The 26,103-nt window shown below is 38.7% G+C and overlaps 1 protein-coding gene across 1 annotated transcript in view; it reads right to left on the bottom strand.

Moving 5' to 3' along the window:
* The window catches only part of EFHC2 (EF-hand domain containing 2), a 250,745-nt gene that overhangs the window by 23,327 nt on the left and 201,315 nt on the right, over nucleotides 1–26,103 (bottom strand). Inside the window, exons 12-14 of the mRNA XM_020996051.2 lie at nucleotides 25,769–25,966; nucleotides 24,293–24,385; nucleotides 1,479–1,581 (exon numbers count right to left, since the gene is read on the bottom strand). Of these exons, the coding sequence (XP_020851710.1) occupies nucleotides 1,479–1,581; nucleotides 24,293–24,385; nucleotides 25,769–25,966 (394 nt within the window). The remainder of the gene's footprint in view (nucleotides 1–1,478; nucleotides 1,582–24,292; nucleotides 24,386–25,768; nucleotides 25,967–26,103) is intronic.

Genomic DNA, 26,103 nt, shown 5'->3' with positions numbered 1-26,103 from the left:
AAAGAGGCCAATGTCATTGAATCAGAGAATAAGAAGGCAGGAAAGGTAGAAAGTGCCAGGTAATAATGAAGGACTTTGAACATCAAATTTAATTCAATCCTGGAGATAAATGGAAGCCACTGGAGTTTACTGAGTGGGGCAGGAAAAGGTGGGTGACGTGATCAGACCTGTGTTTTAAGGAGACAAGTGGAGTGAGTGGAGGGTAGACTGAAGGCCGAGGAAGTGGGGTAATTTGAGGCAGGGAGCCAAAAAGCTATAACAATACTCCAAGCATGATGCTGCCTACACTAGGTTGGGATCAGTGTGAGAGGAGAGAAGGGGATATACAGAAGAGATATCATAAAGGTAAAACTGATAAGCCTGACAACAAATTGGATAGGTGGTGGGGATGGGTAAGGAATCAAGTTTGACAGCTAAGGTATAAACTTGAGACACCAGAAGGACAGTAAGTGCACCTGATAGTAAGAGCAAAGTTTAGAAGGGGTAAGGGTTTTGGGAGAGTTTAAGATGTACACAGGCCATCCAGTTTGAAATTCATGGGAACTGATGAGATCACAAAGTAAAATAGTATACTGAAGGGGAAGAGAAGAGGGCCCAGGACAGAGCTCTGTCAGACCCCCATGGACAGCAGGTATGACCTCCAGGAAAGGAGGGTGGGAGAGAGCATTCAGATAAGTAAGAGGAGAACCAAGAAAAATGTAGTATCTTTTTTTTTTCTCTTTAGTGACATTCTCCCTCCTCTAAAAGTATCTCAGGGACTGTGATTAAGGTCCATATGTGATGGTTCCACTACCTTTGATGAAGAAAATACTATGTTGAAATGGTTTTTTTTTCCAAATATTTTCCATTTTTCTTCTGTTTGTAGTCTGCTTCCCATGCTCAACCTTGAATTACCTCAGTGTGGATTTTCTTAGTTGGACTTCTTTACTAAGCTTTCTTTAAATGGTTTTATGCCCTTTTTTCTTTCAGCTTTATAATATTGTTCCATCATCCTTTTTTGTATGATTTTGCAAATGTTCATATTCTTATCTTGTGCTCTTTTCAGCTGTAATATTTTGTCTATGTAGGTGAAAACAGAATAAAAAGTCCATTTTCTAGAGTATCACATACAGCATTTGTTCCACTTTAGTACTTACCTATTATGGAAATTATTCTTATTTTAAAATTTTTTTAAATTAAAATGCAGTATTCTAAAATACATGGTACATTGAAATCTTAGGGGTTTGGCAAAATTCTCAAATGAGAATTCAGACAATCCCAAAATTTCCAAAGAATTGTCTTGTCCCATGTCCTTTGTTTTTTTCTAACTTAACAATTTCATATTTTAATTTTTAAAAATCTGTCTCATATTTGAAATAAGTATTCATACACTGTTTTATGACAATATTTCTAAGATGAAGGCCACCAAAGGTAAATCTCTTTTTTAAAGCTTAGAAGATTTTGTCTAGATAGCTTTAGAAATATGCATTAATCTTTACATTTGGACAGGTGAGCGCCTGGAAAGGAGGAACCTGGTTGACTCTCCAGTTGACGGCACAGAAAAACTTCCGATAGTCGATTTGTTCCTGGCTGTCCCCAAACCTGAAAACATAAATTTCACATACAGATTAATTCCACAGTCAGAACTGAACTAAATGTCATCGTTAATTTTATCTTTAAAATACGTTGCCATATATTGTTTAAATAATGTTATAGACTAGCTGAAGAAAATCTAATCTTGTCTAAACTATTTCATTTTATGGAAACATAAATACATAAAACAGACATTGTTAAAAAGCTACTAAATTTTTAATTCGGTACATTTTCCCTTAAATAATTCGGCAAAACATTTCCAATTTCATGTTTAAACAAGAACAACAAAGGACGGGTTTTTTTCAACCTCATTTTCCCACAGTTTAGGAAGCAAATTAAAGAATTCTAGAGATGACAACATTAATTTTTTCAAAAACATTAAAAGTGATCAAATGGAATCCACTAAGCATGTAAATTCAACATGGATGATCCTATTTGATCTCCCAATTATCCTTTATAGACCCTGAATGTATGTGGTTATTTGCAGGCTGTCTCCCCCATTAGATTGTGAATCCCTTGAGAGCAGGCACTGTTTTTTTTTTTTTTATCTTTCTTTGTATCCCCAGCACAAAGAAGACACTTAAATGTTTATGGACTGACTCATTTTGAATTTTTTGCATTCAGTCTCTATGTCACTGTTACACTTTATCCGAAATGATGGTAATTTATGGCTTAATTTAATTCACCAGAAATTTATTGAAGGCCTACTACGTGCTAGGCATTGCTTCAGGTGTTGGAAATTATGGGACTAGAATAAAACTGCCTCTGTCCTCAATCATATATAAACAGATACATTAACATAATACATGATAATTTCTTGAGAGAGGGCGCTAAGAAGTAAGGGAATCAGGACAGCCTCTCCTGGGTGGCAGTGCTGAAGCTGGGCCATGAAAGACCCCATGGGTTTTTAAGGCAGAGCAGAGGAAAGAAAGCATTCCAGGGGTGGGAGATAGCCAATGCAAAGAGGGAAGACCAAGTAGGCCAGTTTGGTAGAAACACAGAATATAAAAGAAGAGGCAATGCATAATGAGCCTGCAAATATAGCTGTTGTTCAGTTGTTTCAGTCATGTCCAATTCTTTGCGACACCATATGGAATTTAATTAGCAGAAATACTGGAGCAATTTGACATTTCCTTCTCCAACTCATTTTACAGGTGAGGAAACTCAGGCAAACAGGGTTAAGTGACGCCCAGAGGCACACAGCTAGTCAGTGTCTGAGGCCAGATTTGAACTCAGGATGATGAGTCTTCCTAACTCTAGGCCCTGAATTCTATTCACTGTGCCATCTAGATACCCTGGAAATATTGGCTCAACTGTGAGAGGTTTTAAATATTAAACAGAAGAGTTTGCATTTTCTCATAGAGACAATGAGGATTGCCTCCTGAGCAGTGGAGTGATATGGTCTAGTCTGTGCTTTTGGAATATCTGGTACTGTGGAAAAAGAGTACCAGTTCTGGAGTCAGAGCACCTGGGTTCAAATCTTGCCTTTAACACTTGCTATGTGACTTCAGTCATATCACTTTACCTCCCTGGGCCAAATGTTCCTCATCTACAAAATAACAAATGGCCTGTGAGGTCCATTCTAGCTCTAGATATGTGACGCCATGGATTTGGTGGTTATGTGGATTGGATAGGGGCGAGACTAGGAGGTCGGGAGACCATTTAGGAGACTATTGCAATTATCCAGATGAGAGTGGATGAGGTTCTGAACTAGAGTGATGTCCATATATATATATATATGTAGCAAGAAGGAGATGGATGAGGGAAATGTGATACAATCAATGAAGCTTGACAGGTATTTGGATATGGGAACTAAGTAAAAATGAAGAATGCAGAGTGACCCCTGGGTTGAAAATCTGACTAACTAGAAGAATTATGGCGCCTTGATCGAAACTGAGAAGTTGGGAGAAGGGGTGGGGTTTAGAGAAAAGAGGAATTCTATTTTTGACAAGATGCTTTTGAGATGCCTATGGGACATTTGCGTGGTAATGACCATCAAGCAGTTGAAGACATGGAGCTGGCATTCGGGAGAGAGAGTAAGGTCAGATTTCTATATTTGGAAGTCATCTTCATAGAAATTATAATTGAAACCATATAAAATTATGAAATTTACAAGAGAATGATTTCAAAGAAGGATGAAAACACGGGGGAGAGTCTTGAAGTGCTCTCACATATGGGGCCATGAAACTGGGAAGGATTATTCAGGCAAGTAGGAGGAGAAAAAGGGGGAGAGCTCTTTCAGTAAAAAACTTAGGGAGGAGTGAGTAACCAGGAGAAGGATACTTTCCTCTCTTGGCTGCATGCTGGACTTCATCCTGAATATTCACTCCAGCTATGAATTTCACACACTGGAAGTATGAGACACAGAATTAGGGAGAAGAAAATGATTTGATGAAACAATAAGAAAGAACTGGCTCCTAACCTAAGAAATTAACAATCACCAGTTTATTTTTTCCTTAAACTATTTGTTCAGCATAGTAGATGTCATGAGGATAATGGCTAAAAGTGAATTTGAATGAATATTGGGACATTAATGCACTGTTGGTAGAATTGTGAACTGATTCAACCTTTCTGGAGAGCAATTTGGAACTATGCCCAAAGGACTATAAAGCTATGCACACCCTTTCGCCCAGAAATACCACTACTAGGTCTGTATCCCAAAGAGATTTTCAAAAAATTAGGGAAAGAGACTATATGGATAGAAGTATTTATTGCAGTTCTTTTGTGCTGGCAAAAAATTGTAAATTGAGGGATATTCATCAATTGGGGAATGGCTGAACAAGTTGTGGTATATGACTGTTATGGAATATTATTGCACTATAAGCAGTGACGAGTAGGCAGATTTCAGAAAAACTTACACGAACTGATGCAGAGCGAAGTGAACAGAATCAGGGAATATAACATTACACACAGTAACAACAGCATTGTAAAATGATCAACTGTGAATGGCAGCTGTTCTCAGCAATGCAATGATGTAAGACAATTCCTAAGACATGATGAAAAATACCATCCAGAGAAAGAACTGACGGAGTCTGAATTCAGATCAAAGCATATTTTTTAAAAAATTACTTTTCTTGGGGGTTTTTTTGGTCTGTGTTTTCTTTTACAACATGACTAATATGTGAATGCATTTTACATGACTGCACATACATAACCTGTATCAAACTGCTTTCCATTTCAGAGAGTGGGGAGGTAAGGGACAAAGGGAGAGAATTTGAAACTCAAATTTTTTAAAAGTGAATGTTAAAAATTGTTTTTACATGTATTTGAAAAAATAAAATATTCAAGTACTGATATTATTTCATTAACTACTACGCCTTTAAGCATAATTTGTTGAGCATCTCTTAATCAATAACATTTCTTTTATTACATTCATTGTTTTCTTCCGTTACTTTTTATTTTTAGCCTCAATTCTTGCATTGTGACTGTTTCGGGGCCAGTTCTTTTTGGTACTCTTCGGTGAGTTGTGTAAGCTTTGTTTAGCTCTGTTCTTTCTGTAGTCAGGATTCTACTGCCACTGCAAACTGGGTGGGTTGGATAGTATTAAGACCCCATTTTCTAACTCAATTACTGATTTCCGTGTCAGGCTTCCAGTGGTCTTTTGCTGATCTTGGCTTCGGTCTGTCTGTCTTTTTCTTCTTGCATGATCCCCAAATGAGAGTGGGTTGTGTCTACTGCTGTGGGTCTTGTCAGATCCCCATGGGTTACTGAGGGTCATTCTGGTTCCAGGCCTTTTGCAAAGTCCCTCTGTCTTTCCTTTCCCCTATGCTGATCTCCAGGTGTTTAACTGGACCTCTCCTTCTGTAGTTCTCGGTGGTCTGAGGAGTACATAGCCAGGCCCTATCTCCTTCCACAGCAACATAGAGGGGCTGGTTTTATTTCCTATTTCTAGTCTGCCAGGCCAGGCCCACGATTTGGCTTCGAGGCCCCGGTAACCTCAGCTCATGTTGGCCTGTGGCATCCCCCCTCTCTTTCCACCCTGATTCAAAGAGCTGATTGGTTTCAGTACCATTTGCAAGATATTTCACTGGTTTCCTTGACTCAGTTTCCCTCCTTACCTCCACTGACTTCCATGATTTCCTGAGCTTACACTGAGTTCCCTAGCACAATACCTCTTTCCTTCTCCAGTAGTTTTCCTTTACAGGTTTGGAGTGAAGAAGCTTACTTTTGTGTCTTTTCAGTTTTCTTTATCTGAACTCTTTTTCACATATTTGTTGGGGTTTATCTGGTATAGAATCGATTCTCTAAAACCTTTCAAGTTGCCATCTTAACCAGAAGCTCTTGGGGGAGAAATAATGTTTTTATCCTCTTCTCTGGTGCAGGCCCTCATGCCTGGATTATTGCAACAGCCTGCTGGTGGGTTTTCCTGGTCAAATCTCTCCCCTTCCCAATCCATTCCCCATTTAGCCAATAAGTGATTTTCCTAAAGCACAGATCCAATCATGTCACCAACATCCCTCCACCCTCCCTCACTCAGTAAACTCCAGTGGGTTCCTATCACCTCCACAATCAAATACAAAATCCTGTTTGGAGTTCAAAGCCTTCCATAACTTAGCCCCCTCCATCTTTCTAGTTTTCTTACATCTTATTCCCTGCCAAGCACTCTCTGAACCAATGCTATTGGCCTCCTGGCTGTTCCACAAGCTGGGCACTCCGTCTGTCAGCTGTAGGCATTTTCACTGACTGTACCCCATCATTAGACTACTCTTCCTCCTCATCTCCACCTACTGCCTTCCCTGATTTCCTTTTAGACCCAACTAAAATCCTACCTACTACAGGAAGCCTTTCCCAGCTCCTCTTAATTTTAGGGTTTTCCCTCTCCATTATTTCCTATCTATATAGTAAATAGTTTGCACATTATTTGTTTACATGTTGTTTTCTCCCATCAGATTATGAGCTCCTTAAAAGAGACCATCTTTTGCCTCTTTTTGTATCTTTGGTGCTTAGCACAGTGCCTGGTACATAATAGACACTTAATAAGTATTTACTACTTATTCTCTCATTTTCTTAGACTGTGACTAAGTTTTTCAGATTCCTTAGCCCCAGCAGGCACCGCTACTCTTTTTTAGTTAAATTTCAAGTAAGACAGCTGCAGCCTGTGCAGCCTTCTCAGAGCTTCCCAGAAACTCCCCCCAGAGTGTCATGATCCACACTTTCAGCAAGAGAGTTGTTGAATTTTCTATTAAAAAGAATTCACTAGGGAAAACCTTTTAAAAGAAACCTTATAAAAAGCAAACCATGAAAAAACAAGTTAACTCACAACCTAAGGCCTTTTCTTTATTTTTTTAGAAAACAGAACAGAGAAAGGACCATGGAGGAAATAATAAAAATTATCAATATTAAAGAGAAATATAACAAAATGAAGTCATATTGAAAAAGCAATTAAAAGAAAGTGGGGGTAGATTAAAGCTGTAGGAGGGAAACAGAACACCCTGAAATTCCTTTATTCATGATCCGGTTAATTGAGGATTCTGGGATTTTGCTTTCACTTGCTTCTCCCAACCACTGTTTATTCATTGGATTTTGGCACAGACATCATGCTAACACATACAGAGTCGTTTAATAGATGTGTTGTGTTTATGGAAAAATTTGTAGCCAAAATGCAGGCACATTTCTTTTTCCTTTCATTTTCCCCCCTTATTTCCTTCTTTCTTTTTGTTTCTTTCCTTCTTTCTTTTCTATTTCCTACTCTTTCTCTTTACCTTCCTTCCCTCCCTTTCTCTTCCTTCCATTCTCTTCCTCCCTTCCTCCCTTTCTTCATTTCTTCCTGTGAAGAACTAAAGCACATCATAAATGAAAGATATTTTGTAAGAAACTTCACTTTTGCATGAAGCCTTGGAAAGAAAGTCCCTAGGTATGAATATCTACCATGCTTGCATATTTATTGCTTCTTTATCAATTTCTATCAATTGTCAGCAAATTATTTTCTGACCTCCCATGGTCACAGTATGATTAAGGATGCTCCTGGATTTTATTTAAGTCCTGTAAGTTTTTTTTTTCAAAGGTGACACTTCATCAGAATCCCCAGCAGATATATCAATGAGAGTAGCTCTCTAAATATAGATTTCAGATGCTGTGCACCTTTGACAAAATTGCTCACAGAAAAATATAGATAAGCACATATGCTACATTCTCAATTTGATCATTCTGTGTCATAGGAGAGGATCTGTGGCCTGAGTCCTGGGAATTACAGAAGAAAAAAAACAGGAGCAGAGTGGAGATGGCAGTTGCCACCTAAAAGGATAGGACAGAATTTCAAAATTTCAGTGATTTAGGGAATATCTTTACTCTTCCAGTGTCCTACCAAATTGACCTAAAATGGCCTTGGAAGTACGTAAGGTACAACTGACAATAGCTGATAACCCTGAGAAGGGCCATGTAATTTTATATATATACATACATATATATGTGTTGTGTGTATGTGTGTGTGTGTGTGTGCATCTGTGTATACACATATATACTTTATACAATATGACAAAATTGTTTCAAAGAAAAGAATTAGAGGGATTTCATGTTGTCATGTTGTACCTAGAGGTGAAATCCCATAGGGCTTTACTTGTGATTCTATTTAAGAATTTAGTGATGGTTCTGAACTACTATACAAGACCAATAGTTATATTAATAAAAGGAAGAAAAGTTTGGGTTGATTTGTTCCTCTTAAGATGGTCTTCCTTTAAGGTTCTTTCCCAAAAGGATAATGAAGGACTTGAAACATGCTCTCTGAAGCACCAAACCCTTAAAAAGTAAATAGGCATAACAACTTTAGCAAAGTTGTGGGATATAAAATAAACCAACATAAATCATCAGCATCTTTATATAATACGAACAAAGTCCAGCAGGAATAGATAGAAAGAGAAATTCCATTTTAAATACCTGGAGATAATACAAAATACTTGGGAGTCTACCTACCAACACAAACCCAGGGACTATATGATCACAGTTACAAAATACATTTAAAACAAATAAGGATAGATCTAAACAACTGGAGAAATATTACTTGCTCATGGGTAGGCAAAGCCGATGTAATAAAAAATGGCAATTCTACATAAATTAGTTTACTTATTCAGTGTCACACCAATCAAGCTACCAAAAAAATTTTTTTTAGAGCTAGAAAAAAATAATAATTAATCTAGAAGAACAAAAGATCAAGACTATCAATGGAATCAATGGGGGAAAAAAAGTTAAGAAAGGTGGCCTAACAGTACTAGATTTCAAACTATATTACAAAACAGTAATCATAAAAACAATCTGGTACTGATTAAGAAACAGAGTAGTAAATGGAGCAGATTTAGTACGGTAGGAAATGACCATAGCAATTTAGTGTTTGATAAACCCAAAGATCTAAGGTTTTGGAACAAGAACTCATTATTGGACAAAAATTGTTGGGAAAATTAGAAAGCAGTTTGGCAGAAACTTGACATATACCCACATCTCATGCTGTGTACTAGGCAAAGGTCAAAATGGGTATAAGATATAGACATAAATGGTGATATTATAAACAAGTTGGGGGAGCATGGACAGTTTTACCTGTCAGATCTATGGATAAAGGAAGAGTTAATGACCAAACAAAAGTTAGAGAGGTTCACGGGAAGTAAAATGGGATAATTATGGTTACATTAAATTAAAAAGTTTTGGCACAAACAAAACCAATGCAGTCAAGATTAGAAGGAAAGCAGGAAACTGAGAAAAATTTTTATATCAAGTTTCTCTTAAAAAGGCTTAATTTTTCAAATATATAGAGAACTGAGTCAAATGTATAAGAATATGAGTCACTCCTCAGTTGATAAGGGATCACAGGATATGAACATTCAGTTTTCAGAAGAAATCAAAGCTATCTGTATGCCTATGAAAAAACTGCTCTAAATCTTTATTGATTAGATAAATGCAAATTAAAAAAAAACCCTCTGAGGTACTACCTTATACCTATAAAATTGGCTAACATGACAGAAAGAGAAAAGATAAATGTTGGAGGGGATGTGGAAAACTAGGGACTTTAATGTTCTGTTGGTAGGGTTGTGAACTGGTCCAATCATTCTGGAGAACAATTTGAAAACATACATTTTGACCCAGCAATACCACTACTAGGTCTGTATCCCAAAGAGATCAAAGAAAAAGATAAAAGGACCTACATGGACAAAGGACCTACATGTACAGCTCTTTTTGTTGTGGCAAAGAATTGTAAATTGAGGAGATACTAATCAACTGAGAAATGGTTAAATAAGTTGTGGTATATGACTACAATGGAATACTATTGTGCTATAAGAGATGGTGAGCAGGATGGTTTCAGAAAAACCTGGGAAGACTTATACGAACTGATGCAAAATGAATGAGCAGAACCAGGAAAACACTGTAAACATTAACAGCCATTGTATGATGAACTGCGAATGACTTAGCTATTCTGATTGATACAATGACCCAAGACCCACGATCAAGGACCCATAATGAAAAATGTTATCCCCCTCCAGAGAGAAAACTGATAGTCGAATGCAGACTGAAGCATATTTTTTCCTCTTTCTTTATATTTCTTAGCTTATTTGCAACAAGGCTAATATGGAAATATGTTTTTCATGATTTCACATACATAATTGATATCATATTTCTTGCCTTCTTAATGGGTGGAGGAGGGGCAGAAGGGAGAGAGAATTTGGAACTCAAAATTTTAAAAATGAATGTTTTAAAAAATATTAAATTGGGGAAAAAAGCAAATATGTGCAAGTGAAAGAGAAACCATTGTCATGTCAGGGAACAAAAGGCCAATGGCAGAGAGCTTGTGCCATTTAATTTACCTACTTTGAAAACTGCCAAAACTCATACTTTTTTTTGCCATCTGCTGCTGCCTAGTGTGGCATGACAAAATTGAATAGACACACTGAAAGGTGCGTGCGTATGTGTTTATTCCCAGCATCTAAGGTACTGTGTCGAATATCAGTGGGAGAGGTATCCTGTGCCAGGGAAGAGACTCCAGGGGTTCGTCCAAACTGACCCAGCAGGTGACCTTATGTTGGGAAGTATGAGTCAGAGAAGTCTCACAAGCAAGTAACTAAAGAGCTTTACTATGGAGTTGTTCGATGTAGAGATTGAAGGTACACTGATTAACCCACAGGATATAGTTCAGGCTTCACAACGTAAGAGTGATAACAGTGTCCAAGGCAGCTGGCACACCTGCCCTGGTGGGAACCAGGAGCAGGGTGGGGGCAAAGAAGAGCTGCAAATCACCAAATGAGAGGCAGCAAGAAGGAGCAGAAAGCAAAGGTTTGAGAGGTTGGTGGTTCTGAAACAGAGGCTAACAGCAGAAGACAGCATAAGTGTAGATGATAGCAATGAATGCAGAAAATGGCAGATGAGTAGTCCTCTTACCAGCCTTGGCAGGAGAATAGAGAAAGCCAAGAAATGGCAAGCACATTATATATACCCTTTGTAAACAGGAGAGAGGGGAACAAGGGAAGGAAGCTGAGGAGGATTCCATTACTTGACTCCTCTCTGTTACTTTTTTTGCTACTCTATCCCAAATATATTTTTGGTTTGCTATTGCATTCATGGTTCCCTGTCTGGTCTATTGGTGGAGAATGCATTTGATGGAGAAGAAAGCTGAAAATCATCTCCACTGTGAACTCAGTTATAAAGGGTATCTCATCCAATTCTGCCATGACATCACTAGTTGGGTATGGTGGGTCATATTCAGTTGATCTTAAATATGTTCTCTCATTCTCTACTAACACCATTCAGGAACCATTAAGCAAAAAAGAAAACTATTTAGCCAGTAATGGTGGGGGCTGGGGGGGGAAAGGGGGAGGATGACCAATGCAATCATTCAATCAAATCAGTCTCCCGTACACAAATGAGTACAATCTCCCACAGATCCAAGCCCTCGTCAGAAAGGAAACTCGTCTTTGGAAAACTCAGGCTCTAACAAGAGAAAAAAATTAGTCTTAACTCTGTCTGCCTTATATCTTGGATAGGGGCAGCTTAGAGGTGAAGTTAATAAAATGCTAGGGTTGGAATCAGGAAGACTCATCTTCCTGAGTGAGACTCTGGCCTCACACGTTAACCAGTTCTGTGACCCTGGGCAAGTCACTTGACCCTGTTTGCCTCAGTTTCCTCATCTGTAAAATGAGCTAGAGAGGGAAATGGCAAACTACTCCAAGTATCTTTGCCAAGAAAACCCCAAATGGGGTCACAAAGAGTAGGACATAACTGAAACAACTGAATATTTTGGTTAAAGAATATCTCATTCAGGGGCAGCTAGGTGGTGCAGTAGACAGAGCGCTGGCCCTGAAGTCAGGAGGGCCTGAGTTCAAATCCATACTCAGACTAAACACTTGACACTTGCTAGCTGTGTGACCTTGGGCAAGTCACTTAACTCCAGTTGCCTTAAAAAAAAAAAGGAATAAATAATTAAATAATTAAATATCTCATTCAACCAAAACAGCTCTCTCCAAAATTATCAATGTTTTCTTAATGGCATAATCTAATGGTCTCCACTCTTCATTGCTCTAGAATTCTCTGCAGCTTTTGACACTGTCAAACAGCCTCTTCTCCTTCACACTCTCTTCTCTCTAGGTTTCCATGACACTACTCTCTTCCTGGTTCTCCTCCTACCTATCTGACTGCCCCTTCTCAAGCTCCTTTATTGGATCTTCATCCATGTCACGCCCTCTTCCCTAGACCTCTGTCCTGTACCCTCTTTTTTTCTCCCTCCATATTATTTCACTTGATGATCTTATCAGCTCCCACAGGTCCAATTATCCTCTCTATGCTAACACTTCTCAAATCTACTTATCTAGCCCTAACCTCTTTGTCTCCAGTCCCACATTTCCAACTGCTATTGGACATCTCAAACTGGATGACCCATAGATAATCTTAAACTCAACTTGTCCAAAACTGAACTTATTATTCTCTTCCCCCTATATTTTTCCCTCTTCTGAACTCCCCAGTTACTATTGAAGGCATCACCATAATCTTAGAAAATCAGGCTCACAACCTAGGTGTCATATTCAACTCCTCACCCTCATATCCAACATGATGCAAAGGCTTGTCAATTGTACTTTTGTAACACCTCTCATATGTGTGCCCTCCTCTCCTTTGACTCTATCACTACCCTGGCACAGTCTCTCATCATTTCATGCCTAGACTGCTACAATGACCTGCTGGTTGACCTCCAAGCCCCAATTTCCCCCCCCCCCCACTTCGGACAATCATCCACTCTGCTGTAAAATAAGTCTTCCCAAAGTACACATCTATGTCACACACACACACTGCCCCTCATTCAATAAACTCCAGTGACTCCCTATCACCTTCAAGATCAAGTACACAAACCCCCTCTTTAGTATTCAGAGCCCTCCATAACCTGCCCCTCCACCTTTCTAGTCTTCTTATACCTTATTCCCCAACCCATTCCCACTGCAATCCAACGACACTGGGCTCTTGGCTGTTCTTCACACAAGGGACTACATGTCTAGACTCTGGGTATTTTTGTTGGCTGTGCCCCATGTCTGGAATTCTCTCTTTTCCCTTCTCCGCCTTCCGGATGCTTCAGCTTCCATCAAATCTCAGGCTAAAATTCCCCCTTCTACCGGAAGCTTTTCCTAATTCCTCTCAATACCTGCGTCTTCCCTCTACCGATTATTTCCAATGTATTTTTTAAATATCTTGTTTGTACCTCCTTGTTTGCATGTTGTCTCCCTCATTAGACTGTAAGATCCTTGAGAGCAGAGACTGCTTTTTTGCTTCTCCTTTATCGTCAGCAGCTAGCACAGTGCTTAGCATAGCACATGATGGATGCTTATTAAATGTTAACTGACTGACTGACTGCCTTAGAGAACCTTAGTGGTTCTGCCTCTTGTTGCTCCTTGATGTGGTCCTGACCTCCAGTGCCTCTGGGCTCCACTCCATATCACTACCAGTAAAGTTGGGAAGATTATCATTCTGCTCCCGTGCTAATCTCAAAGAAGTTATGATCTGCTACATTTCTACTTTTTGCTGCTGCTCTGCCCTTGTTTTTCAGGCTTTTTACCTGCCATGTAATGGGATTCTGCCTTGTTTCCTGCTTCCCACCCCTGTTTCTGTATCAGAGAAGTGATATTGCCTAGACCTAAGCTACCTGTCTCACACTAGTTAATACCTCTTCAGATCTGTCATGAAAATAGTCCTTCATTCTCTATCTCACTGGTGCACAAAAGGGTCGTTCAGACATCTGTGAGGCTTCTCTGATCTGTTTCTCACAATGGAAGGTCCACAGCCCTTGTTCCTAGCTCAAATATCATGAATGAATTCTTTTTACTTCCTTGCCATCTCAGGATTGGGAACTACACTTGACCACTTATTGGTTATGTATCAGTTTGCCTGGTCTTTGCCATTATCAACATCTCTCATCAAGTGTTTCAAAGGTTGAGGATAAACACAAGCATTCTTATACTCTCTTTCAATTAATGTTATGATCCCATTAACAAGAGATCAGCCAGGCAAATTGTTTTGAAGTACTGATGAAACTTGATAAGGACTAGAAACAATGGAGAGGAATGGCAGAGCTGGCGGTTCCCCCACATGGCAAATGCTTCCTTTCCCCTAAGAGATCAAAAGATACTTTGTACTAAATGGCAAAGAGGTGGTTTCTACAATTCTATCCAACAGTTCTACCCTTTGCCATAGGCTGCTCTGATAAACATTCTTGTAAGCTCTGGTGACTTATTCTTCATTACACCAAGATTAGCACATTCTTCCTGTGTAATGTAGATTTACACATGATGAGATCTATAAGACAGAGGTGCCCATGTGGGATTCTTCAGCAGTCTGCTTCTGGGAGAAGACATTTCGTGTTTCCCTGCCACTTGGGTGGGAATAGCCTCCTTCCACTGTTTGCATAGCTGTAACAGTCTGCATCTTTAATACCACTAGATGGGCTTTCTCTTTTTTTCTGGTAGTGTTCAAAGGAGGTGAAGGTGTAGTTCACCCATAGAATGGATGCCATGATCTGAGCTAGGTGGGAGAAAGGGCTACCTTTGTGTCCCCCATCCCTTTTAGGTCCTGTAGTCTTAAGTATCCTTTGTGGGGTTTGGGTCTGTTTTGTTTGTCCTTCTCAGTTTTGATGTAGGCAGAACAGTCTCCGGATCTAGAAGCTTGAGCCATGGTGACTTTAGAGACAAATGTCTAGGCTGCATGCTGCTGCCTAATGCTCAAACCCAAGATGGGTTTAGCTGCTTTGGAATTGGAACTTGGAAGAACCAAGCTATATAGAAACTGAGTTAAGCTACGAATCTAATCCTCCTCCCCTCTTCAAAGACTGAGGTGATGTAGGGGAGGATTATACCTTGTGTGTTGGGTAGAGATGCTTGTATATTTATTCTCGTTATTCTTCTAAAGTAAATATTTCTTTGTAAAAGCAAATCTATTAAATGAATTAATGGAACTGGGTTACAGAGGACCCTAAACTGGGGGGACACAAATAGTGGAGGCTGGAGCCAATGGGAGATACTAGAACCTCCACATGCCTTTTGGGTACCAGGGGATGGGGTGAAAACACTCAGGGAAGAGTGAAATTTAGGGGCCAGGGCAGTCATGGTTACACCAGGAATATCTCTGTTGCATAATTGTGTATGGTCCTATAACGTGACTTAGTTCTTAAATCACTGTTGGTTGAAGGTGTTGGGAGGTTAGATAGAAGGAAGAAAGGAGGCAGTTCTGGAGAAAAGGTTAAATAGAGAATGCAAGGAAGGTGAAAATGGTTAAGACAGAATTCTCTGAGTGTGTTAACTCCCTGAAAAGCAAGAAAGTTGGGGAAGGTGTGTTTACAAGAGGAAATGATGAGATTTCCTACTGAGGACAAAGGGTAAAGTAAAAAATGTTTTGCAAGATGTCAGTTGATGATCACAGCCTTGTTGAATTAGATCCTAGGGGAAGGGTTATCATATCCAAGAAAACCAAAAGTGTGGAAATACAGAAAATACAGGTGACTTGTGTATTCAGGGAGTTGATTATACACAGCATGCTTAGGTGATTATAAGGAGATCCAAAGACAAATCCTGGCAAAGACCAGGTAAACTGAAAAACAATCAATAAGTGGTCACATGAAGTTCCAGTTTCTACAACTGGAGGGCTGGGGGATAGAACAATAAGGAAAGCATTAACTAGTTTTATTAATAACAATATTTCTTTGCAGTAGGAAGCTTGAGAGTAAATGTCTATATACACTGAATTAAATCTCATTTAAAAATCTGCACCATGCTTTAATTTAGAAAAATAACCTGACACTTAACAAATGGAACTAGTATACACGCTTCCCTTTCCACTGAAGTTGCCAACTAATTTTTTTTTAAATGGAAAATTCAACTTGCCACAGTTTGTTGCGTGGTAAAGTCAAATTAATTTCACTATAGGGACTCAGGCCCAGTAAGCAAAGCATTAGCCTGGAAATTTTGAGGCTAGGATTCTAACAGGAAGAGAGCTAATGAGCCACACAGATGGTTGTAAGTAACTCAGTGAAGGTCACAACTGAAAGTTAATGACAGAATGAGGATTTTCTGCCCATTTTTATCAGGTATCCATCTTATAAAATCCACCATCTTGCGATGACCAAACTGACAAAAAGGAAAACATTTCTCTTTCTTACTCTCAAAACAAAAATGTTTGAACCATTGGAAATGCAGCAATGCAGGCCAACGTCATGTAACCTTCTACCTGGAAATATAAAGTTGGGTTTATACAGAGTGGGGTTAATCTTGGAGGTTTCTCAATAATTTTCCCTTTGGCTTATGCCTCAACTCAAGAGTTTCTTTTAAAAGCATCAGAATTTCACTCATTTTGTCCTTATCAAGATTTTTCTTGATAGCAATTTGGTTCGTGTCTGACTCTCCACACATGCAATAGGAAAGGGGCTTTAGATCCCATGCAAGTATTTAGAATAACAAGACACTGATACAGAGAAGGCTTTAACCTGACCAAAAAAACCCACAAATGGCTACTAGCAAATGGTCCAACTCTTCTTCCCTCTCTTAAGTATCTGCATCTCAAGGGTAGATACCAGTCCTCCAAGAGCTCCAGTACTAGTCTGGATGGCCTTCCCTCAGAGAGAAGAGTTTTGCAGCTCTCCACTTTGGTGATTATCATTTCACTGGGGACCTAAGCAATCCTCCAGATTGATACTGTACTCAAAGTGAAGCCCTCCAAAAGAGAAAACACTTAGCATCAATAGGAGTAATGACATTATCTGCCTTCTATCCCAGACCTGCACAGTCCCCCTATCTCATAATATCAGTGAAGGACAAAGTTCACCTTTGCACATCTACATTGTGGTTCTGTCCCTTGGCTCTGCCTCTGGCTTTGTTCAAAAATTCCTCTGCTTGGTCTCATTATTTGATGCCAGCATCTTGTAGAGGTCATGTAGACATGCTAACCTTCCTTTAGGGAGCTGAGTTCAAATCTGTATATAGCTCCTTTCCTTCCTCTCTCTCTCTCTCTCTCTCTCTCTCTCTCTCTCTCTCTCTCTCTCTGCCTGCCCCAGTCCTCCTGCCTCTGAAATTCAAGTTGAATCCCCTTTTCAAGGGTACATCTGAGGTGTGGGAATAAGCCAGCAATCAGAAATTGTCAAGCAATCACCAGTAATGATGCCAAGGGGGCAGTAAGTATACAGAAGGCAAATTCATATCTTGTGGAGAGGACAGAATCAATTCCAGAGCATAATCCTCATCAAAGTGACAACAAGGATTCAGGATAAGAGGAATTCATACCTTGCTGAGAAACTAACCTGGTCTGTGGAGTTTCACCCCTTTTTCTGGAGGCAATGAGGAGGCACACTCCCATCACATTTACATGACGTTTATGAGTAACATCCTGTCTTAGCAAATGGGGAAGGAACTCTTGACATGGCAACCTTACTCTACTTCTGCACTTCTCCATTATGAGCACAAGCTTATTCATTTAATACACTTCAATGGACTTGTAATCTCATCTCTGTGGCAGAGGGGCAGTACGGCAGATAGACCTCTGGACCTGAGCTCAAATACTGTCCCAGACACTAGCTAGGTGATTTTAGGCACTGCACTGTCTGCCACAGTGTCCTCACCTGTAAAACGAGGGTAGTAATAGCACCTACCTCCCAGGGCTGTTGTGAAGATAAAATGAGTTAATATTTTAAAAATGTATCACAAACCTTAAATTGATACATTAATACTATACATGTATGTAATATACATGTATATGTGTGCTTGTGTGTATACATATGTATATACACACACATATTACAATGATCATGAATATCACTGTCCATCCATCCCTGTTCATTCTGTGCAGGTAGCTCCTGTCCATGTCCTCCTACAAATCCTGCCCAGGGGATCCATCCAACATTCTTTATCTCTCTGGACATTCTGTTGACAGCAGTGAAGCATATGTCACTCATTCACTGAATCACAGGGAAATTGGATGGCTCAATCTGCTTTCAGGAACTTCTGATATGGTTGCTGCAGCCATTTTAATTGTCTTATGGGGAAAGCTCATGTTGTTACTTACACAGACCCACAAATCATATTAGATTAATTCTATTTTCCTCCTTCACCGAGTTCAGTTGGGGTTTTTTTTTTTTTTACTCTTTCCAAAATTCAAATCCACGTTCAAGGACTATAGATTTGCTGCTAGCGAGTATATTTGAAAGACCAAAATACAGACCCTGGAGACAATTCAAAACAGTTCCCAAACTGCTCTGAACATCATTAAAATGAGTGTAGTTCCCACGACTACATTTAGGCAGAATGTGGTACAGTGGAAAGAATGCTAGGCTTGGCATCAAGAGAAACTTGTTTTTCAACACCCCCAGCCCTTTATCATCTCTTTGTGTGACCCTAGGGAAGTTATGTAAACTCTCAGAGCCTCAGTATCCTAATCTGTCAAATGGGTATGATAATATTTGTAGTACCTAACTCATAGGGTTGTTTTGAAGATCAAACAAGATTATCTGTATGAAGCACTTCGTAAACTGAAAAGTACTGTATAAACAAATGTCAACTATCATCATTATTTATGAAATTTACATGCATAAATTATATCAGTCTATATAAGTTTTGACATATTTGTTTTAAAAAATCAATATTAGTCCCTTATAATGCCACACTTTGTATAGCCCAAAGCATCTTAATAAAATCTAAATTCCTTTGCCTTTGATTCTATTATTATTTTTTTGGCACATCACAGGAAGGGAGAGGAAGGTAATTTCTCTTGTTCTACTCGAGATAATAATAATCCCAAAATGTTCCCTCTACTGCTAAGCTTGGTAGGAGTTTTCAAAAGAAGTCACTCTAATGTGACATTGAAGTAATTCATGGTCCACCTACCAAAAATGATAAATGGCTTACTAACTATAAAAACTATCAATACTCTTGTCAGAGGGTATTATTTCAAATCCTTTTATAGGAATACTGAGGTTTTTGCAGGCCAAGATATAACATCAAAGGAATCAGGCTTGGCTACATAGGTACGCATATCGAAGAGAAGATTTTGGGTCCTTGAAGCTGGAGAACACTGACTTGCCTCCTTAATCTACCTTTTCTGCTGCCTAAAGCTTTTTGTAGCTAAGCCTGAAAGCATCTTAGTAAAAATGAGGGAACTCTAAATTAAATAGTTATCTGTAACATAACCTTTGATCTCTATTGGGACAAAGGGGTCCAAAAGGAAAGACCTAACTTTGGCCTGGGGGCAGGCACTCGGTTAGCTTTTTTTAGGGGGAGGGGAGGCTTGGTGACTGTGACTAAAGAACTTACCCAGCCTCATCAGTGAGAGCGCTACTATACTGCAGCAGACAGCTGAGACGGCTTTTCTGGCCCTAAAGAAATGAGCCCTGAAGACAGTAGTAGGGAATAATGCCTGGAAAAAAGATGCCAAGATCAACAAAGCAATGCAGCAGCAGAGACCAACAGAGCTTGCACTCAACAGAGATGCTGAGCCCAGGAAGAAGCTGGCTCAGTACAGACAGCACGATGACATAACCAGAAGACATCAGGGTTCTTGCGTGTCAGATATATGAGCTGCGCCTGATGCATGATCTCCATTCACACTCACTCTCCTCCTGATGGGATGTATACTGGTGGGAGACTGCATACAAGGTCTATAGAGAGAATGTTCTATTGCAAATCTTTCTGTTATTTCATTAAATTGTTGTTCAGTCATGTGACTCATGTCCAACTCTTCCTTCTAGGCAAAGATACTGAAGAGGTTTGCCATTTCTTTCTCCAGATCATTTTACAGAGGAGAAAACTGAGGCAAACAAGGTTATGGGACTTGCCCAAGATCACACAACTAGTAAATATTTGAGGCTGGATTTTAACTCAGATCTTCCTGACTCTAGGCCCTGCACCCTATCCACTGTGCCACTTAGCTGCCCATTTCATTAAATTCTTTGAACTAATTGTACCCTCTGGCTAAATAGAATAAAAGTCAACATAACAAAAGGGGCTTGTGATCTATCATTATAAGTGGGTGTGGACCCATAGAGTCCCCAGAGTCTGAGGTAGCTATACTGTGGATCCAATTTGTGAAGGAAGGGTACCACGATGCTTCAAAAAGCATTTACTGAATTCATACTAGGTCTTGCAGATATAAAGATGAAAATGAAATGGTCCCCACTCTAAAGGGGGTTACATCCCAGTAGAAACAAGAAGGCTTTTGTCTCATTTGGGGGGATGGAGGATTGGGTTTGAGGTTGCTGGGCAGAGTTGTATTCTGGTTGGCATGTAATGAAGGGGTTGATAACTTGACTCCAAGAAAAGAACCCTCCAACCAATCTGGTTTCTTTTATTAAGGAAATGGCCCAGGATACATGATTCAAAGAATGATGATAGCATGCACATAAACTTAGATTTATTTTTCTAAATGTGTTTTGGCCTTTTTTGACATATTTGCTAATAAACTGGGGTACACACTGAACCATCCAGTAAAATGCACGAAGCTTAACTACAAAAGAAGAGTGAAGACTGTGGACCATGGGCATTGAATCACAGAATGACAAAACTGGAAGACATCTATGCCAACTCCTCTCCCTGTAAAGCACGAATAGCTAAACACAGAAACTAAGGATTGCCAAAATGCATTATCAAAATTGCCAAGTTAAATTTGGTTACATAAAAGGCTCTGTTCTCAAAATACCCCAAAGCAAGGAGCTACAGAGTATTCCAGTTCTGAATCTTAACAACTTACCACACAAATTCCAATGGCAAAGTAGACCATAATTGCCAGATAAGGAACACAGAGAAAATAAAATACTGTATTGGTCCAAATATAAGGCAAGATTTTGGTTTTTTAGCAAGAAAATAATAAAAATACTGGTCACCTTATATTCATGATAATGAATGCATGCAGGGGAGACGCAAGAGTTTGGGAACCTAAGGTACTGGAGGGTAATCATAGCTTCCTCTGTGGTGATGACTTCTCATTTCCATAGCAACAGCTCCCAATACACCTTGTGTAGTGTTGCTGTGAGATATCTCCCAAGAGGGAAGAGGAGCAAGAAAGAGCTTTGAGAGGGGGCAGGTGACAAGGCTTGAGAGAGCCTGGTGCAACCGTATTAACCCTCCTGTTTAAAACCACATTAAAGTTTCCATTATGGAATGCTTTGTTCTAGAGGAGTCACCTGCTTTTACAGAGCAAACTCAGCCGATAGAACCCACGTGGTTAGAAAAACACAGGCTGGGAGGAAGTTGCTAAGGGAACAGTGATATCTAAAGGATGAGTAACCAAAGTGCATGCCTCAAAAAGCAAATGCTAAAGAAAAGATCTTTTCAGAGGATCATCTGTTTCCCACAATTTAGCACAGTGCTGGACACATAGTAGGTACTTAATAAGTATTTGATAAGGATTTTAAGGAGAGTTTATGGGGTTTTTGGGGGGTATGCTTTGGTTTCTCATAATACAGGGTTCATACTTTGGTATTTTCAAAAACTGCTCTTTGAAAAGTAAGGTTCCTTCTTTTGGGGCCAATATTTTCAACAATCAAGGGCTTTAACTGGCTTTATCACTGACACTATGCATTAAATTAAATATCATTTGCCACTCAGTAGAGGAAGGAGCAAATGAACTAATTGTTTATCCTCAAGACTTCCTAGGATGGAGTCCAGAGCTATCTGCTCCTAGAGACCTACCGCTGTATTCACGAATGGCAAAAAACCTTTTCTGAATCATTGGTGGGGGAGGGGGAGAGAGGAAGCAGGTCTTACTCTTTTTTAATTAGTACATACAAGATAGCAAATGTAGGTTGTAGCACCTAAAATTCCTCCTGGAATTTATATCATTAATAAAAATGTCAGGAATGTCAGGAAAAGGGGGAGGGGGAGAAAGCAATAGTGGTACCTTCAAAAAACATCAGTTGAAAAAGTTGAGCTTTGGCAATCAAGATTTGAAAAAGAAAAAATCATCATCTAGTTTGGTGATTGTATTCAAGCATTTATGAATTATCCTGAAGTCTTGACATTATGTCAATAATAAGTGGCATTCTTGTAACTAATGCAGAATTACTACCACCACAGAGATCATTTAATCATTATGCTTGAAAGTTGAGCGCATTAGAGAAATGAATTTGCTCAGCAAGGGAAGTGACCTTATTCCATTGAAAACAATGTAGGCTGGTGGGAGGTAACCAGGCATGGAAAGCCTATATGGACTTATCTATCTTGGGTTGCATTAACACTGTAAGAGATGGGTCTGACTAGATTGAGTAAGGACTTAGAAACCAAATTGTAGCAGAATTTAAATATCTAAGTACAAGGTCAAGAAAAATATATGAGTGGCAACCAAGTGGGAAAAGTTCTTACCGCCTCTGGACATTTTTATTTATGTTTCACTTCCTGTTCTCAGTTCATGCAGCATTGCTATACAGCTGTTAAGCAGCTGTCCCTGCTTTATCTTGGGAGGTGTCTGCCCTTCTGCAGGAGGGTGACATTACCCCACGGTATAGTTTGTACTGAATAAACTGTCATCTAACTCCACACTTGTGACTTTTACCAGAAACCACATAATTCAAAAGGGATTCAGGGCATGGAAGGGCTCCACTGGAGTGCCCTGGAAAGTCCAACTTTGGACAAAAATTTTGTAAGGTGCTATGAAGCCTTTGGGGAAAATAAGAATTAACTATATAAATTCGAGTCATGGGCTGATTGTTCCATTAGGAATTGAGACAGTCTTTCATAGGAATAAAGGAATCTGCTCAGATGATGGAATCTATCTAGTGTGTGACCCAGGTCATAGTGAATCACTGGGAAAGAAACATCTTTCAAATCCAGTTAGTCTGTATTTTTCCTTGACTAGGAAATTAGTAGGAACAAAATAGGAACAAAAGATGTCTACAAGTACATCACTTAGCCATTGTGAAGCTAGCCACTCAGGATGGAAACAGACATTGTTTGTCTAACTTCTAATGACTTGTCCCAAGTTTCATAAAATTTTTGCTGCCTTAAGGCAAAGGAAGAAAGAAAAGCATGTTGAGAAGATGATGATTTATTACTCTAATTCACATTTTATAAGCCCCTTAAAGCTTATAAAGCCCTTTTCTCATGCACAATAAGTTAAAGAAGTCCTTAGTATACTATAGATACTAATGGGATGAAGAGACTTGGAGATGTTTAGCTGGGAGAAGAGAAGACCTGGAAAGGAGAGAATGACTTCTGTTTTTGAGTATTTAAAGAGGTGTCACATGTAAGAGGAATAAAATTTGTAGTGCTTGATATTAGAGGGAAGAACTGGGTTGCATGTTTCAGTAAATATTTTTTTCAATCCCAGTACAGATTCTAATTAGCATGGGAATCTGAGTATCTGTTGAGAATTAAATGCAAAAATGTTTTAGCTATGTCAGAGGGAAAAATACCCACTATCATCAGTTACAATACTGGCTTTATTAGACTAGAGGCACTTTTAATCAAGGAATGATCTTATTTTTTTCTTTGTATGGATATAAAATTAGACGAAGTCATTTCAGCCATGTATGTCATGCATGTTTGTGTATACATACCCAGATGTATAGCAGTCAGAGTAAACATCTTGCATCCCTTTTGTAATCTTTTATTTAATTTATGAACCCTTAAAATTATATTGCAATTCTGAATTTCTGTTAAAAACTTTTTCTTGGAAAAAAAAAGAGAATAGAATAGCAGAAGAGATACTTGAACTTTGGGCACTAGACTATACCTTGTCTTTTAGCAAAAGCAAATGTTTACCTGAGACATGGAGGTACAGGGGAATGAGAGGAGGAAGAATGAACTCAGTGGTGTCTGAGGCCCCATCTAGCTCCAGAGCTACGATCATTTGTGATCTTATTATCCTATTCAACCTCTTTGGTTTTTAACATTTGTCAATTCTGCTCTGCTTGCTATACCTCTCTCCATAGCCTGTATTTTGTTCAATTTGTCTTGTGATTGGTTTAAGCTATTCCTTGCAGTCTCGAGCTTAGTGTTCCTAGCTCCCTCCTTATCCCCCTGCTTATTCTTGGTCTCCCATGGATTAGATTCCCACAAAACCCCTAAAACAGGCACAACCTCCTCTTTTGTCCCATGTTAGTGGGTCCAACTTTTCCACTGAATACTTAGATGGATGTGTGCCATCCTGGTGAAGTCAAAACATTATCAAAGTATAATAGCACAGAGTCACAGATATTTAGATATATATTGATTAATGTTATAAAAAAGAACTTATACAACAGCAAATATGCTTTGAAACGTACATAAAAATATGCATCATTTGATGTATCACTTACTTGGATAGTAATGCTCTTAGAAGATCATCTGACACAGGCATCCTGAAGGACTTGCAGAGGGTCCTGACAGCTGAACTGGGCAATAATCCTATTCTGCAGCAAACACAAATAAAATGGGAAATGTATCTTTGTTTTCTTTTTGTTAACAACTAAACGATAAAAATGATAAAATATGCATATGTCCTAAAATAAGCTTTTTGAAGAAGTCTTATAAAAACTGGAATTAGGACATAATAAAATAAAAAATAATATTGCATTTCATCAAATTTTTTCACTGATAAAATAGCTGAATTCTAAACTTGTGGTGGTTTTTTCTTCCATGTTTGGCATTCTTTGTTATTGGCAGGACAGACCTCTAAAGTTGTAGACACAAGGATTGTTCTATGCAATCTGCCCTCTTAACCACTAATCAGGTAAATGTGTAAAACTATTTAAAAATCTTGACAATTAATTAAAGACCTTAGGATGATATGACCTGCTCTAAGTAATTAAGGACCTAAAAATCTAGTATGATATGACCCAAAGGTTTTTCCCTAGTGTTTGCTTTGGACCTGATCCCTTAAACCTGGAAGCTATAATTGGGCCTTTAATGCTGAACAGATTTTTTCAGAGGGCTTAGTCAATGCAACAAACTATCAATTTCTATTAAAATGACCAGTAGTACAGAGAGCCATTAGGCCACTCCATGCCTTTTTTGCCAACAAATGGCAAAAGTGAAGCCAATGAAGAACAGAGAAGTTTCTTTGTAATTAATAAGCTGAGATATGAGATAACAAATTTTTTTTCTCTTCCTGCTCTAGATAGGGAGATACCAAATTTTGTAAGGAAAAAGTTGGATTGATTTTGTTTATCTCAAAGGTTTTAAAATTTTCCTGGATGCCTTGAATACAACATTTCTTAATAATTGAATTATACTGAAATTTTATTAAATTCAAATTCAGAAACATAAACTGTTGATTTGCTCTCTATAATTTCAAAGAAAAATTATACAGAATTTAAGAGCAAAGTGTTCTTTCTACAATGAAGGTCAAAATAGTTGGTCATTACGTAGCATAAAATAATATTAAAAGGTAGGAAATGTTATGCTGCTTAATCTTGTTGAAATCTTAGCTCATGAAGTAATTATATAAGTGCTGGCAATAGATAAAAAGAAAATTCAAGGAGAAGAGCAAGTTTCCCTTGAAGTCAAAGTATTCTCCGTTAAAAATGTAAACAAAAAAAAAGAATCCCTTTCTCATTCAGGTTTAGAGAAACTTAAAATATCAATTAACATGGATAAACTAGGGAGCAGCTAGGTAGTGCAGTGGACAGAGCACCGGCCCTGACATCAGGAGGACCTGAATTCAAATCCAGCCTCAGACCACACACATGACACCTACTAGCTGTGTGAGCCTGGGCAAGTCACAATTGCCTAAAAACAAAACAAAACAAACAAAAAAAAAACCACACACATGGATAAACTACCCTAAGACTTACTTGGCCTGATCCTTGTATATGCACATGGCAATCATTTTGTCAAAAACCTCAAAGGTGTATTTTTTCAACTGTTCTTGAGCAAGTGCAAGAAGGAAAGTCAGATCAGCATCGGAGTCTTCTCTCACACTATAGTAACGTCCAATTGTCATAATCTCATGCTCTGTAAGTTTTCCATTTGTTATATTCATCATTACATCTCTATAAAGAAAATTTCAAATATATTCAGGAAAAAATATTGTTTAAAAAAACACTTTTACCTACTATTTGCTTTTCATGCGATGTTTGACTTCATTTCTTAGAGAAAACAAAGCACCAGATTTAAAGAATTGTGCTTT

This window comes from Phascolarctos cinereus, unplaced genomic scaffold, assembly GCF_003287225.1.
Source record: "Phascolarctos cinereus isolate Bilbo 61053 unplaced genomic scaffold, phaCin_HiC Scaffold_726;HRSCAF=1367, whole genome shotgun sequence".
Taxonomy (NCBI): domain Eukaryota; kingdom Metazoa; phylum Chordata; class Mammalia; order Diprotodontia; family Phascolarctidae; genus Phascolarctos; species Phascolarctos cinereus.
This window is presented reverse-complemented; position numbering and strand designations above follow the sequence as displayed.